This window comes from Papio anubis, chromosome 7 (assembly GCF_008728515.1).
Source record: "Papio anubis isolate 15944 chromosome 7, Panubis1.0, whole genome shotgun sequence".
In the NCBI taxonomy this organism is placed as follows: domain Eukaryota; kingdom Metazoa; phylum Chordata; class Mammalia; order Primates; family Cercopithecidae; genus Papio; species Papio anubis.
This window is the reverse complement of record NC_044982.1, coordinates 31,791,090-31,807,264: the sequence shown is the minus strand read 5'-3', so window position 1 is coordinate 31,807,264 and position 16,175 is coordinate 31,791,090. Positions and strand designations below refer to the sequence as shown.

At 44.8% G+C, this 16,175-nt stretch overlaps 1 protein-coding gene and 1 pseudogene across 1 annotated transcript in view; both read left to right on the top strand.

Annotated features, from left to right (window-relative positions):
• The first annotated feature begins 641 nt into the window (after nucleotides 1–641).
• DLST (dihydrolipoamide S-succinyltransferase) overlaps nucleotides 642–16,175 on the top strand; it is a 38,122-nt gene continuing 22,588 nt past the window's right edge. Inside the window, exons 1-2 of the mRNA XM_031667982.1 lie at nucleotides 642–1,620; nucleotides 6,222–6,310. Coding sequence (XP_031523842.1) covers nucleotides 6,286–6,310 — 25 coding nt within the window. The 5' untranslated portion in view covers nucleotides 642–1,620; nucleotides 6,222–6,285. The remainder of the gene's footprint in view (nucleotides 1,621–6,221; nucleotides 6,311–16,175) is intronic.
• LOC101023181 lies at nucleotides 7,080–8,795 on the top strand (annotated as a pseudogene).

Sequence of the window (16,175 nt, the reverse complement as noted above, 5' to 3'; positions counted from 1 at the left end):
CGTTGACAGAGAAGGGAGGAGGGCCAAGGTCCAAATCCTGGGACACAGGGACATGAAGAGGCTCGGGGCACGAGCTGGAATCAACAAAGGCAACTGAGAAGGAACAGTCAGAGAGGCAGAAACCTAGGGGTGTGCGAGGTCCTGGGAACCAAGTGAAGTGTTTCTAGGAGGAGGGAGAGGCCAAGTCACAAAGGCATCGTAAATTGACCATTTGAATTAGTAATGTGGAGTCACTGGGAATCTTGATCAACAGTTTTGGTGGAGTACAGGAAGAAAAAGCCTGACTGAAGTGGATTTAAGGGAGAGGACAAGAAGAGGAGTAGGTGACACTGAATTTGACAACTCTTTCAAGGAGTTTTGTAAAGAGGACAGAAATGGGACAGTGCTGGAAGAGAAAATAGGGTCAAGAGAGAATTTTTCAAGACAGGCAGAATAACAGCATATTTGTAGGCTAATGACAATGATGCTGCAGAAAGATGAAATATGTTAATGTAGGCAAGAGGGGGAGAATTTCTGGAGCCATGTGCTTGAGTAGGAAGGAGGGGAAGAGATCTAGTGCACACACGGAGAGACTGACTTTAGACAGAGGAACGCTCGGTTCATCCATGCAGCAAGAGGAAGAACAGTGGATGTACACCAGTGCAGGCAGGTGGATAAATGCGATGGGAACTGGTGCAAGTTTTCTTTTGATTGTTTCCCTTTTTTCATTGACATTGTCACTGGTATTAATCCTCTAAAATGTAGCTCTGCTTATGCCCCTCTATGGAATCAGTCTTTGCTAGTTTCCTATGGACTAGAAGGTTCAGGCGTCTCAGCTCTTCGCAAACATGGTCTTGATCTAACTCCTTTTGAGCCACTACCCTCAACACTTGCCTGTGTCCAGCTGTCCCGGACTTTGTGTTCACGGAACAGGCCAAGCTCCTTCCAGCCTCCGTGTCTTTGTGTTTACATTCTCTCGGCCCGACCAGCCCTTCTCCCACTTTTCCACTGACAAACTCTTACTCCTCCTTCAAAATCCAACTGAAATGTCACTTCCTCTCTGAAGTGATCAATGCATCTTCCCCTTTAGACTGTGAGCTCCTTCTTTGCGTCCCCAAGTAGTGCCTGACTGCCAGATGTCACCAAACAGATGTTTGCTAACTTCACTGAATCAATTATCCATAAATACTTCATTTATACTGATTTTTGTCTCCTCAATAGACAATACTTTATTTCAGATCTCTCCAGCACCTAGCGTGGAGACTTGTGCGTGGAACAAAATCAATGCAGACAGAAAGACAGACGGTAGATAGAGTCATTGATTAGAAGAGCATAGAACCACTACCGTTGCTGAATCTCCCTTCTGGGTTATTCAAGGTATTGTTTCTGAGGTTCCGTGTAGTCTGTGTGCTCCAGAAGACAGATCTACTAGGGTAACAGATGGGACCAGTGTGTTTCATGAAGCAACAATGAACAGAAATATCTCGAGGCCAGAAACTGGAAATCCAGCCAGACTCCACTGTGGTTGGGTGCCCAGAGATGTTTACGCCCATGCAATCATGGAAACTCTGCCTCTGGGCTGCTGAGAAACAGGAAACCTCTGTGCTGAGGCCGGCGTGCTGCCCACAGCCCTTTATCTGGGTAAGTCTGCATGAAGCAGTGATGCTTTCTGTTTGAAAATTAGCTAGTAGCACTCTCATGTTCACTGATGGAGGTAGCAATTGTCACAATCCTTTAAAAATAGCTTTATTGCACCTCTTAGATGATGAAAGTAGTGTAGGATCATTTTACTTCCCAAATATAGAAATGTATTAAGAGGAAAAGAAAGACACTCTAATGCTGCTCCCAGAGAAAATCATTTAAAATTTTGGTGTTCATCATTTTTGCCAAACTCTTTTCTCCACGTACAGAGAAGTTTATAATTTCTTGTAATTACATACATATATAGAAAAAAACAAAAATGGTATTATAGATATGTAGTTTTATGCCTCCATTTTTAATCTTTCATGTGGATGAATATCAATCTACAGCAACATTGTGAAAGCTGATAATATTCCATTGTATGGCCGGGCGCGGTGGCTCAAGCCTGTAATCCTAGCACTTTGGGAGGCCGAGACGGGCGGATCACGAGGTCAGAAGATCGAGACCATCCTGGCTAACACGGTGAAACCCCGTCTCTACTAAAAAATACAAAAAACTAGCCGGGCAAGGTGGCGGGCGCCTGTAGTCCCAGCTACTCGGGAGGCTGAGGCAGGAGAATGGCGTAGACCCAGGAGGCGGAGCTTGCAGTGAGCTGAGATCCGGCCACTGCACTCCAGCCCGGGCGACAGAGCCAGACTCCGTCTCAAAAAAAAAAAAAAAAAAAAAAAAAAAATTCCATTGTATGGATGTACCCTAATTTAGTTAACAAGTTCCCTTTTGATAGATTCCTTCTTATATTTTCACTATTATAGAAGCATAGACAAGATAGTACGAAGATGGAGAACACAGACCCACAAGTCAGACTGCCTAGACTTGAATCCCTAGAGCCACCTAGCTAGCTTTGTGACCTCTCTGTACCTCAGTTTTCTCATCAGTAAAATGGGCATAACCATAATATCTATGGCTATTGTGGGATTCATGTCTGGATCCAATAAGTTAACTAAAGTTATATTTTTAGAACAGTTCCTGGCACTTAGTTATTGCTGATAAGTTGTAGCTATTGTTATGAATAATATTGGGATTAACACTCCTACATATATCTTTGGGGACTACACTTCTAGAAGTGAAAATATCGCATCAAAGGCTAAGACTATGTTAAACTGTTCTACTTCTTTTCTAACTGTCCTCCAGAAATGTACCAGCTGAATGGGGGTAGAGAGGAGGGACTGAAGGAGAACCTTCAATGTTTTTGTTTTTTTTTTTTTTTTTTTTGAGATGGAGTTTTGCTTTTGTTGCCCAGGCTGGAGTGCAATGGCACGATCTTGGCTCACTGCAACCTCTGCCTCCCGGGTTCAAGCGATTCTCCTGCCTTAGCCTCCCAAGTAGCTGGGATTACAGGCATGCACCACCACACCCAGCTAATTTTGGATTTTTAGTAGAGATGGGGTTTCTGCATGGTGGTCAGGCTGGTCTCGAACTCTTGACCTTAGGTGATCTGCCCACCTTGGCCTCCCAAAGTGCTGGGATTACAAGTGTGAGCCACCATGCCCAGCCTCAACTTTTACTCTGTATATTTCTATATTAATTGAATTTTTATAAGAATATATTCATGTGTTACTTGTATATATATACTTTTAAATAGCCAATTTGTGCTCCTACCAATGTATCTATAAAAGGACATAAATCTCCTTATCTTTATCAACACTGGGCATTGTCTTTTAAATCTTTGCCATTATAATAGGTGACAATGTTACCTCATTATGTGTATTTCTTTGATTCTCAGTAATCTTGCTTAGTTTTCATATATTTTTTCGAAACATTCATGGATTATATATTAGGAAACTTAAAAATGTTTATACCATTGAATCAGTGAGTCTATGTCTGAAGTTAAGCCAAGAAAATGATGGCTAGACTCATAAACTTATGTCTGAGATGGCCATCCAAGTGTTATTAATAAGAGTAGGCACTGGTTAAAGTATGGTATAATCTAAATGATGCCATATTATGCAACCATTTTGAAAAATAGTGTTTAAGTAAAGTTTATGTAACATTATTTTATAAAACTGGAGTGGGAGGTGTAAGAGAAAATTAGATATTAAAAATACAAAGAAAAATATGAGGCCAGGTGTGTTGGCTCATGCCTATAATCCTAGCACTTTGGGAGGCTAAGATGAGAGCTTGAGCTCAGGAGTTTGAGAGTAGCCCAGGCAACATGGTGAAACCCTGTCTCTCCGAAAAAAAATCTAGCTGCGTGTGGTGGTTTGTGCCTGTAGTCTCAGCTACTAGGGAGGCTGAGGCAGGAGGATCACTGAGACCAAGAAGCTGAGGCCGCAGTGAGCTCTGATTGTGCCACTGCACTCTAGCGTGGGCAACAGAGTGAAAGTCTGTCTCAAAAAAAAAAAAAAATATATATATATATATACACACACACACACACACACTTAAATTATAGAGAAAGAAATACATCAAAATGTTGTTTATGGGTGATAGAATCACAGGTAATTTTTTTCTCTATTTTTTATTTTTATTTTTCTGAGTTTTCTATATTTTTAATGGATATGTTTTCAGTTTTGTAATGAAAAAAGGCAATCTTGCCTTTGTTAATTAAAAATTTGCATGTATGGAGAAGGCTATGCATGTTGAAGGCAGGGGATATATGGAAAATCTCTGTCTGTACTTTCCATTCAATTTTGCTGTGAACCTAAAACCACTCTAAAAAATAAAGTCTAGGCCAGGCGCGGGAGCTCACGCCTGTAATCCCAGCACTTTGGGAGGCCAAGGGGAGCGAATTGTCTGAGATCAGGAGTTTGAGACCAGTCTGGCCAACATGGTGAAACTCTGTCTCTACTATAAATACAAAAAAATTAGCCTGGCATGGTGGTGGGTGCCTGTAATCGCAGCTACTTGGGAGGCTGAGGCAGAGGAATTGCTTGAACCATGGGGGTGGAGGTTGCCATGAGCCAAGATCAAGCCACTGCACTCCAGCCTGGGGGACAGAGTGAGACTCCATCTCAAATAAATAAATAAATAAATAAATAAATAAATAAAGTCTAGACAGATGTGGTGGTGCTTGCCTGTAGTCTCAGCTACTCAGGAAGCTGAGGTGGGAGGACTGCTTGAACCCAGGAGTTCAAAGCTGTAGTGTGCTATGATCACGCCTGTGAATAGCCACTGCACTCCAGCCTGGGCAACAAAGTGAGACCCCGTCTCTAAAAACATAAAATAAGTAAAGTCTATTTTTCTAAAAACACTGCACTTTTTTCTCATTGACTCGTTTCAAGATACATATTCCTGGGTACCAGAAATAAAAAACCCCACTGGAGAAGCAAATTTAGCTACAAACACAAACATAGAACACAGGGCTCATAAGATAACTGTGAAGGTACATAGGATTTTATAGCTGGAAAATGTAAAATGAGGGTGAGTTTGAATTTCAAGTATACAATGGATGACATAAAGCTAGATGTGGTAGCTCATGCCTGTAACCCCAGCACTTTGGGAGGCCAAGGCTCAAAGATCGCCTGAGCCCAGGAGTTCGAGACCAGCCTGGGCAACATATCAGATCCCATCTCTGCAAAAAATAAAAAAATTAACAGGTGTGGTGGCACCTGTCTGTGGTTCCAGCTGCTTGGGAGGCAGAGGTGGGAGGACCTCTTGAGCCTAGGAGGTTGAGGCTGTAGTGAGCCATGATAGCACCACTGCACTCAGCCTGGGCGACACAGCAAGACCCTGTCACAAACAAACAAGCAGGAACCGCCGGGCGCGGTGGCTCAAGCCTGTAATCCCAGCACTTTGGGAGGCCGAGGCGGGTGGATCACGAGGTCAGGAGATCGAGACTATCCTGGCTAACATGGTGAAACCCCGTCTCTACTAAAAATACAAAAAAAAAAAAACTAGCCGGGCATGGTGGCGGGCGCCTGTAGTCTCAGCTACTTGGGAGGCTGAGGCGGGAGAATGGCGTGAACCCGGGAGGCGGAGCTTGCAGTGAGCCGAGATCACGCCACTGCACTCCAGCCTGGGAGCACAGCGAGACTCCGTCTCAAAAAAACAAACAAACAAACAAACAAACAAGCAGGAACCTACGAGAGAGGCTGTGTGTTGTCTCTTTCAGCTTTGTGTTAGAGCACCTGGACATGAGCTGAAAAAGAATAGCCAGTGTCTGTGGCATCATCACCTGCACAGATCACCTCCTACCTGGCAGCCTTTCTCCCTGTGGATCTGTGCCCTTCCATGGAATATCCCTGGAGAGCTCTCGAAGCTCTGCCCAAGTGGGACAAAGGGGAAGGGCTGCCTATGGGGCCAGCTGAGGTGAGACTGGCAGCTCACAGGTCATATCTCCCCTTCTGTAATGTGTACACATTTAGGGAACAGCAAACACCTTTGATGCACTTCAGCTGGGTCATGGGAGAACCAATCAATAAAGCAAGGTGGGCTATGGAGAGTCCTTAGGTAAAAGGTACCTCGTGAAGCCCAAGAGATGCTAACTCATTCTCATCACTGTCATTGAAGCTCAAATCAGATTTATACAAGAAGTTTTATTGTTATTTCCTTGATAAAATTCCTGCCTGGTTTTTTATGGGAAAATACGTTTTTCTTTGCAGGATTTTGTTCATTCATTTCCTAGATTCAGTTGGATTCCAATTGGACCAGCCTTGTGCTTAGTAGATGACCACCCAACATGATTGGAAAGGTATGGAGGAAAATGCCTTATCCTGAAACAACTGCTTTTACCTTCATCAACACTTATCATGGGATCTAAGGGCCCACCACTGGCATTTCATAATAATGATGACTTAATCACACCTACAAATATATACATTTTTGCCTTATCCACTGTACTCCTGAACAGCCTCCCATCCAAATACTTGCCAGACAGAGCTAACTTTAGCTACTGATGAAGACTTGTTTAGGGTAGCACATCTCAAAGTCACATAGCGTTTGTATGCTTTACAAAGGCATTTTCACATACAGCCTTGTCCTGTTTCATTCTCTATGATGAGAGGCCCCCTGCACTGTACCCGCTCTGCTGCAGATCGGAGGCCACCCATCCATCTCTGGTCCAGCCCTGAGCAGCTCTGTTCACTGCACTGGCTGATGACAGAAATGAGGAGGGGGGTCAGACTGACAGGCCCAGGCCACACAGCCCTGTCCATCACAGACACAGACACAATGGAGTCAGAAGCCCTGGTGGTCTGTATCAATGATGGCTGTGCACTATGGAATGATCTACCGGGTATTAGACCTGGGGGAGAATTGTTACCTATATATTTTTTTTTTGAGACGGAGTCTCGCTGTGTCACCCAGGCTGGAGTGCAGTGGCGATCTTGGCTCATTGCAACCTCTACCTCCTGGGTTCAAGTGATTCTCCTGCCTCAGCCTCCCGAGTAGCTGGGACTACAGGCACATGCCACCACACCCAGCTACTTTTTTGTATTTTTAGTAGAGGCGGGGTTTCACGATGTTAGCTAGGATGGTCTCGATCTCCTGACCTCATGATCTGCCCGCCTCGGCCTCCCAAAATGCTGGGATTATAGTCGTGAGCCACCGCGTCCGGCCCGTTGTTAGCTCTTATGTGAACTTACACAAATTAACTTTGCCTTTTTCCCTTCAGTTTCTTTGGCCGTAAAATGGAGTTGATAACAGTCACTCTCCTAGGATTGTGGTGGGGAGGATCCCATGTGATGGGCCCTGCATTCTCTGGTGCTGGAAATAGGAACTCCTTAAACTGGTTTCCTTTCCTCCTAGGGCGGGTTTAGGAGCCCCCACAGCCATAGAACTCTAGAGCTGGAAAGGGCTTAGGAGCATCTGGTACAGTGGCTGGTCTCCAGATTTTTATATTTTTAGATTTCAACCATTAATTAAATGAAGAGGTCTTCTGGCCCTGGCCAAGGTGCCGGTCGCCTCCTGAGATCCTGTGCCTTCAAACCCTGAGAGTCTGTATTTTTAAAAACACAGAATGAAGGAATTAAGGCTTAAGGAACTAGAGAGCTGCCTGCAATAAGTGGATAGATTCGAAAAGGCCAAGCTACTTCTAAAACAGTATCCCACCAAGCTTCACATTGCAGCATGTGTGCTCTATGCAATCCATAACCCTTACGATGACATTGAAAATGAAGTTTTTGCAGACCTAGGCTGTAGTTGTGGAACGCTTAGCATCGGAACTGCAGTGTTAGGAGCAGGGTTGTGTGTTGGATTTGACAGAGATGAAGACGTATGGGAAATATTTAACAGGAATGTAGAAGAGTTTGAGTTAACAAATATTGACATGGTTCAATGTGATGTGTGCCTGTTACCTAACAGGATGTCAAGTCATTTGATACAGTAATTATGAATCCTCCTTTTGGGACCAAAAATAATAAAGGGATAGATATGGCTTTTCTAAAGACTGCTTTGGAAATGGCAAGAACAGCAGTATATTCTTTACACAAATCCTCAGAGAACATGTTGAAAAGAAAGCTGCAGAATGGGAAATCAAGATAGATATGGTTTCAGAGCTTCAGGATGACCTGCCAGCATCATACGAGTTTCTTCTTCTTTTTTTTTTTTTTTTTTTTTTTGAGATGGAGTCTCGCTCTATTGCCAGGCTGCAGTGCAGTGGCATGATCTTGGCTCACTGCAACCTCTGCCTCCCGGGTTCAAGCGATTCTTCTGACTCAGCCTCCCAAGTAGCTGGGATTACAGGCGCCCACTACCGCACCGGGCTAATTTTTGTATTTGTAGTAGGGACGGGATTTCACCATCTTGGCAAGGCTGGTCTCGAACTCCTGACCTCGTAATTTACCCGCCTCGGCCTCCCAAAGTGCTGGGATTACAGGCATGAGCCACTGCGCCCAGCCCATACAAATTTCATAAAAATAAATCAGTGGACATTGGAGTGGACCTAATTCAGTTTTCATTGTAAAAGCCCCCCCAAAACAAAAGTAGTTTAAAACTTATTTAAAATGAATAAAAAATTGGTTTACGAAAAATAAAAAATAAAACAAAGAGGAAAGATATTGGACCAGTTTGAGAGTTACTGACATTTTATTTTGCAGGTAAAGGCACAAAAAGTTAGTATACAAAAGACTCTACCTACCATCACTTTTATTTCCTTTTTAAAATGTTTTCATCTCCCTTCACTGACACATGATTTTTATTTCTTAAAGAATCTTGGCCGGGTGCGGTGGCTCACGCCTGTTATCCCAGCACTTTGGGAGGCTGAGGCAGGCGGATCACCTGAGGTCAGGAGTTCGAGACCATCCTGGCCAACATGGTGAAACCCCGTCTCTACTAAAAGTACAAAAATTAGCTGGGCGTGGTGGCGTGTGCCGGTAATCCCAGCTACTTAGGAGGCTGAGGCGGGAGACTTGCTTGAACCCGGGAGATTGAGGTTGCAGTGAGCTAAGACATGCCACTGCACTCCAGCCTGGGTGACAGAGCAAGACTCCATCTCAAAAAAAAAAAGAAAATGGGATTACCGACACAAAAAAAAAAAAGAATCTTAACCACCTTGTTTTTAAAAGAATAAAAGGGGGAAAGGCATAATATACAAATAAGTTTAGCTTTGTGAAAAACTCTTTACAATGTCTTTTCTCATTTTTCTAAATACCAAGGGAAATGTCACAGACTAGGGTTAGGGATCCTGGGATCTTCATGACATGCCTTTACTGTATGGGTGAGGAACTGGGAGCCCAGAGAGGTAAAGTGACAAGCCCAAGGTCACACAGCAGCTGCAATGCCTCCTTGCTCTCTAGGAAAACACCCCTGGGCATCAGAGATCCTTTCATGTGGCTGTCCAAGCACTTGGGCTGGGAGTTAGGAGGTCTGGGCTCTACTCCCAGCGATTGGCCCTAAAGTCGCACTTTCTGCATTCCAGCTTTTATAAAACGGAGATGATAATCACCCCTTCATTCAGAACTTGGGTGAAAATTTAATGAAAGAAGAGCTTCGAAAGGGCTCCAGAGATGCATACACGGTATTATGGAGTGAGGAATTAGGGAGTGAAATGTCTCCATGTCTATAATTTGCCTGAAAGTATTTCAGCCAACAAAAATAAGCAAATACATATGAACAATTGTTAAATCTAGGTGATGAATACGGGGGTGGGTATTGCTATGCTACTCTGTCTACTTCTCTGCATATTTGACAATTTTCATAATCTTCCACAATTTTGTAAAAAATACTCTGGCAAGGTAAATGGAAAGGATGATGTTACTCACAGGGAAGAGATCCTCCGGGAGGTCCTTGTCTTGGGCTCTGTGGCCAGGTGGGGCCAACCACCCTAGAAGACGGAGCAGCCCACTCTTCACCAGCCTTGGGCAGACAGAACCATGGTCAGGAAGTGCTTCTGGTTTCCCTGCTTCCTCTCCAGGCAGGCCGGGTGCCCGTGGCTGGGTAAGGGGAGCCTCTGGCCCCTTCTTAGCACAAGGCACTGTCTGACAGACCCAGTCTTGCTGCAGCCGCTGACTCTGGGGACAGTGGGGACTGCTTAGCGCAGCCAACCAGCATGGGGGGCTTATGAATATGCAAATAGAGGCCAGCTGGTTGGCTGCTCCCCATGCCATTTCTCATCTCCACCCCAACTCAGGTGCCCAGAAAAGCCAACTCAGAGAGGACCTTCCTGAAATTCCATCTCTTCTGTCCTTGCCTATGGACCACAGAGCCCTTTGAAAACTTGGGGACTGAATCACCCAGCTTCTCTCATTGCTTTGGCCTCCAGCGGGAAGCTCCTCACTTCTGCTTTCAAATTCCCTAGAGAGGCAGCTCCAACATGAACATCTTTCTCCCTGTCCCTCAAGCATCCTGAGAAGACTGGAATCAGCCCAACAGCAAACCATGGTATCTCAGATCTGCAGGAAGGAGAGGCCGCGTGGTCCCTCCCTCCCGCAGAGGCCTGAACACTGCTGAGGAAGCTGTCGCTGGGCCAAAACACCCATCCCTGACAGATCTGGGAGAACTCACTGGCCAAACCCACCTACTCCCAAATGTAACCCAAATTTTGCCATCCCCTCCTCCTTCAGCTTGGGATGTGGAGGGGATGTTGTGAAATACAGCAATGAAAATTAGTAAACTACAGCTCAAGTCATCAACATGGATAAATCCTGAAAATACAGTGTTGACCGAAAGAAGTAAGTCATAGAGGCTGGGCTCGGTGGCTCACGCCTGTCATTCCAGCACTTTGGGAGGCTGAGGCGGCAGATCACTTGAGCCCAGCGTTCAAGACCAACCTGGGCAACCTAGAGAGATCATATCTCTACCAAAAAAATATTTAAAAAAAAAGAAAGAAGAAAAAAAGAAAAAAAAAATTAGCCAGGTGTAGTGGCATGCGCTTTTGGTCCTAGCTACTCGGGAGGCTGAGGTGGGAGGATGAGGATTGCTTGAGCCTGGGAGGTGGAGGTTGCAGTGAGCTGAGATTGCACCACTGCACTCCAGCCTGGGTGACAGAGTGAGACCAAATTAAAAAACAAAAACAGGCCGAACCGCGGTGAAACTCAGAAATCCAGCACTTTGGGAGGCCGAAGTGAGCAGCATCACAAAGGTCAGGAGTCAGAGACCATCAGCTAAGGTGAAACCAAATCTCTACAAAACACAAAGAAATGCTGGGAGCGGAGTGTGAGGCGCCTGGATCCCAGCCTCCCAGGCTGAAAACAGGAGAATCACGGTAAGCCAGGAGGCCCGGAGCTTGCAGGGAGCTGAGATCATCACTGCACTCAGCCTGGGGGACAGGCAGAGACTCATGCCAAAAAAAACAAAACAAAAAAACAAGGCCCGAGTAGCGATGGCTCTGCCTGTAATCCCAGCACTTTTCAGGAGGCCAGTGAGGTGGATCCACAAAGGTCAGGAGATTGAGACCATGCAATGCTGCAGTGAAACCCCGATCTCTACTAAAGTACAAAAATTAGCGGGTGTAGTGATAGGAGCCCTATAGTCCCAGCTACTTGGGAGGCTGAGGCAGGAGGAGATAAAATGAACCAGGAGGGCAGAGCTTACAGTAAGGCAGGATGTACCACTGCATTCCAGCCTGGAGCAGCAGAAGCGGACTCCATCTCAAAAAAAAAAAAAAGAAAAAAAAGTAAGTTATAGAATGATACAGGCACTGTGATTCCATTTATACTAAGTTAAAAAATAGACCAGGGCCAGGCGCGGTGGCTCACCCCTGTAATCCCAGCACTTTGGGAGGCCAAGGTGGGTGGATCACAAGGTCAGGGGTTCGAGACCAGCCTGACCAACATGGTGAAACCCCATCTCTACTAAAAATACAAAAATTAGCTGGACGTGGTCGTGGGTGCCTGTGATCCCAGCTACTCAGGAGAACTGCTTGAACCTGAGAGGCAGAATTTGCAGTGAGCCAACACAGCGAGACTCTGTCTCAAAAAAAAAAAAAAGACCAAAAAAATGCCCACACAAAAACATGTCTAGATTTTCATTGTGTATTCATCTGTCCATTATTTTGAATTACAACTGAAAGAAGAGATAGATAGATGGAATCTAGGTATCATAGGTAATATGGAGTGAATATAGGGCATAGTCCCTATTTTAAGGAGCCCAAAGATGGAAGCATAGGCTATTTGGCCATCCACTCTTTGGCCAATAATATTCATAAATATGTAGGTAAGGATGTGAATGTATGGTTCCAAACACATATAAGAAAACCGGGGGATTTGAGGTAAATGAGCTACTTAATCCTTTCTAAAAACACACCTTTTTTCTTATTTAATTTGAAAGTAAATACATCTTTCATTTTCATTTTTTATTTTTTTCTATATCAGGCCACAGTGGCTGGAGACATCTTTTTCTAAATTTAAAAACATAGGCAAAAACGTGTATAGTTTAGAACATAAGCATATTGAAGCTATAATGAAACAAGGGGATGGTTAATATATAGTTCAGTATAGTAGTGGCTAACTGGGTGTGATGATGGACATAAGCATATTGAAGCTATAATGAAAACAAGGGGATGGTTAATATATAGTTCAGTGTAGTAGTGGCTAACTGGGTGTGATGATGGACATAAGCATATTGAAGCTATAATGAAACAAGGGGATGGTTAACATATAGTTCAGTATGGTAGTGGCTAACTGGGTGTGATGATGGAGGAGGCCACAGGGAACTTTCCCATTTCTTCAGCTGGGCAGCAAGTATGGGAATTCCTTTTATTATTTTTCTTTTAAACTGAACACATAGATTTTTATATCCTTTTTAGTATGCATTTTATAATGAAAATGTTTTTTAAAATTATCTTTTGGGCCGGGTGTGGTGGCTCACGCCTGTAAGCCTAACGCTTTGGGAGGCCAAGGTGGGGGGATCACAAAGTCAAGAGATCAAGACCATCCTGGCCAACATGGTGAAACCCCATCTCTACTAAAAATACAGAAATTAGCCAGGCGTGGTGGTGTGTGCCTGTAGTCCCAGCTACTCGTGAGGCTGAGGCAGGAGAATCTCTTGAACCCGGGAGGCGGAGGTTGCAGTGAGCCAAGATGGCGCCACTGCACTCCAGCCTGGCGATAGAGTGAGACTCCATCTCAAAAAAAAAAAAAAAAAAAATTCTCTTTTGAGCCCTGCCACAATTTATATTCATAAACTCTGGCCCTAGTAGATGGTGCTGTGTCTTGGAAGGCTCTAAATGAAGAAGAGTGCACTAGCTTATTGGGTTGCAGCTTGGAGTCCATAGAAGCTCATATGTTAATCTCAAGGAAATCAATTTCAACTCTTACCCTCTGAAAGGGATTTTGTATGAAACCATGCTCGAGTGTGTGTGTGCGTGTGGTGTCTTAAGACAGTAATATCTAAGTATACTAAGTATAAGTAATACTAAGTAATATCTAAGTAATATCTAAGATTAACTTGGGTGATCACTAAAACTCCAGAAGTGCTTTGCCACATTATAAGCAGGCTTGAAGCCTTGAAGCCTCTACATCTTTTTTTTTTTTGAGATGGAGTCTCGCTCTGTTGTCCAGGCTGGAGTGCAGTGACACGATCTTGGCTCACTGCAAGCTCCACCTCCCAGGTTCATGCCATTCTCCTGCCTCAGCCTCCGGAGTAGCTGGGACTACAGGCACCCGCCACCATGCCCGGCTAATTTTTTGTATTTTTAGTAGAGACGGGGTTTCACCGTGTTAGCCAGGATTGTCTTGATCTCTTGACCTCGTGGTCCGCCCGCCTTGGCCTCCCAAAGTGCTGGGATTACAGGCATGAGCCACCGCGCCAGGCCTGAAGCCTCTACACCTTCTATAAGAATCTCAAAAATTGTTAAAGACTGTGAAAGCCTGTAATCCCAGCCCTTTGGGAGGCCAAGGCGGGCGGATCATGAGGTCAAGATATGGAGACCATCCCAGCCAACACGGTGAAACCCCGTCTCTACTAAAAATACAGAAATTAGCTGGGCATGGTAGCACGTGCCTGTAGTCCCAGCTACTCGGGAGGCTGGGGCAGGAGAATTACTTGAACCCGGGTGGCGGAGGTTGCAGTGAGCCGAGACGAGATCACACCACTGCACTCCAGCCTGGGCAGCTGAGCAAGACTCCGTCTCAAAAAAAAAAAAAAAAAAAAAAAACTGTGAAAGAACTGAGTAGCTATCTAAAAAAACATTAACAGCAATGCAGGCAAGAAATTGCCATAGCCCCTGACTACTATTCTTGGATTCTTCAGCTGTGTCCACCAATGTTGTATAAACATGGAAGTATTTAGTAATTTCACAAATATTTATTGAGTACCTACAGAGTCCCAGGAGCTCTGGTGTCCCAGGTGTTGTGTTTGGAGGATTCAGGAAAAGAGAGAGTCGTCTCTTTCCACCTGCTGCTCTATGCAGTATGGGAGACAGACAAGTAAACAGGCCATAATAATACAATGCAATGTAGAGACCCAGACACAGGGCTTTGAAAGCATAGAAAATTTATCCGTTAACTCTGCCAGAGGGGTTAGGAAGGAATTCAGAAGGAGATTCAAAGGATGACTAGGAGTCCCTAGGCAAATAGGAGGAGGGAACAACCCATGCAAATAGCTCAGTGAGGCTATGGCCAGTAGTGTGGTTTGACTAAAGCTCACAATCTGTGAGAATGTGGGGAGAGAATCAGAACATAATCAGAAGCCTGATTACCAGGTGCCTGGTCAAGTTGAGGAGTTTGTACTTTATCCTCAGTGCAATATCCTTGTGCAATTCTCTTGCCTCAGCCTCCTGAGTAGCTGGGATTACAGGCATTCGCTACCACACCCAGCTAATTTTGGCATTTTTAGTAGAGACGGGGTTTCACCATGTTGGCCAGGCAGGTCTCGAACTCCTGATCTCAAGTGATCCACCTGCCTCAGCCTCCCAAAGTGCTGGGATTACAGGTGTGAGCCACCGCACCAGGCTCAGAAGGATCTTTGACACAGATATAAAGGATGATGGGCTAGAGAAAGCAAGAGTGGAGGCTTAGAACTGCTTAGGGAGCTTTTCAAATAATTCAGGTGAAAGCTACTGAGGAGTCGATTGTGAGTAGCAGCAGGGCAGAGCTGTTTTCTCTATTTCTAGTTAGGACTTTGGCCTATCCTTCCAGAATTCTAGTGGCAGTGCTTTCAGGGTTCAGGTGAGTGAAGGCACTGTAAAGGTCCTGATGGAGTTTGAGGCAACATAGTGAGATCCTCTCTCAATTTATATTAAAACATAAATTAATTAGAAAAATAAAGGTCCTGAGGACCAGGCAAAATGCCTCCGATAAAGAAACCATCATGAACAGGCACCAAGTGGTTAATTTTTTCATTCGTACATTTATGTGTTACTAATTCAGCCAGGGGTTTAAAGAGCATCTTTTTTTATTAGGAAGTGAGCCTTAAAGGTGAATACTCATGCTATGTGCTTTCACAAGTCAGCGGGAAGAATGGCACTCTTAGTGTGGGGAGGTTACCCTGGCATGGTGGCACCTGTAGTCCCAGCTACTCCAGAGGCTGAGGCAGAGGGATCGTTTGAGCCCAGGGTGTCAAGGCTCCAGTGAACTATGACCTGTTTTCTTTAAAAAAAAAAAAAAAAAAAAAGCTGGGAGTTTATATTCTAAGGATAGGGTGACAAACGAACAACTTCCAAAATGCGCAAGATGTATGGGGAACAATTACTTTGGCTGGAATTTGCGTAGGGGGAAAAGCAGAAGCTGTTGAGAAGTAAGGCTATAGTTGGTGAAGATATGCGGCTCGTAAAAAGGCAATAGGAGCCCTTTAGAAATTCCTGGGATTCTGTTTCTTTGACTCGGGGTTAGGAAGACAGGGAAGTAACAAGTGCTTTTTTGTGTTTTTGTTTTTTTTAATAGTTAAGGAACCTGAGGCTGGAGGTGGGGGGCAATGTCATCTGCCCAAGGCCACACAAGTGTAAGATCAGGCATGCATGTCTGCCAAGGTTTCAATTCAAAGTCCGTGCCCCTCTTTCGCTCTCTTCCCAAGGTACAGCGGAGGAACAGCGCGGTGCCATTGGGTCCCGAAAGAGAAGGGCGCCAAGCTCAGAGCCAGTTCTGTGGAAGGGTAGGGGGAGGCCTGACCCCGGGGGCAATCTGGTGGCGGGACAGTCGTAGACACCTTCAGGAGAACCAGCTCAGGGTGACAGGCAGTGC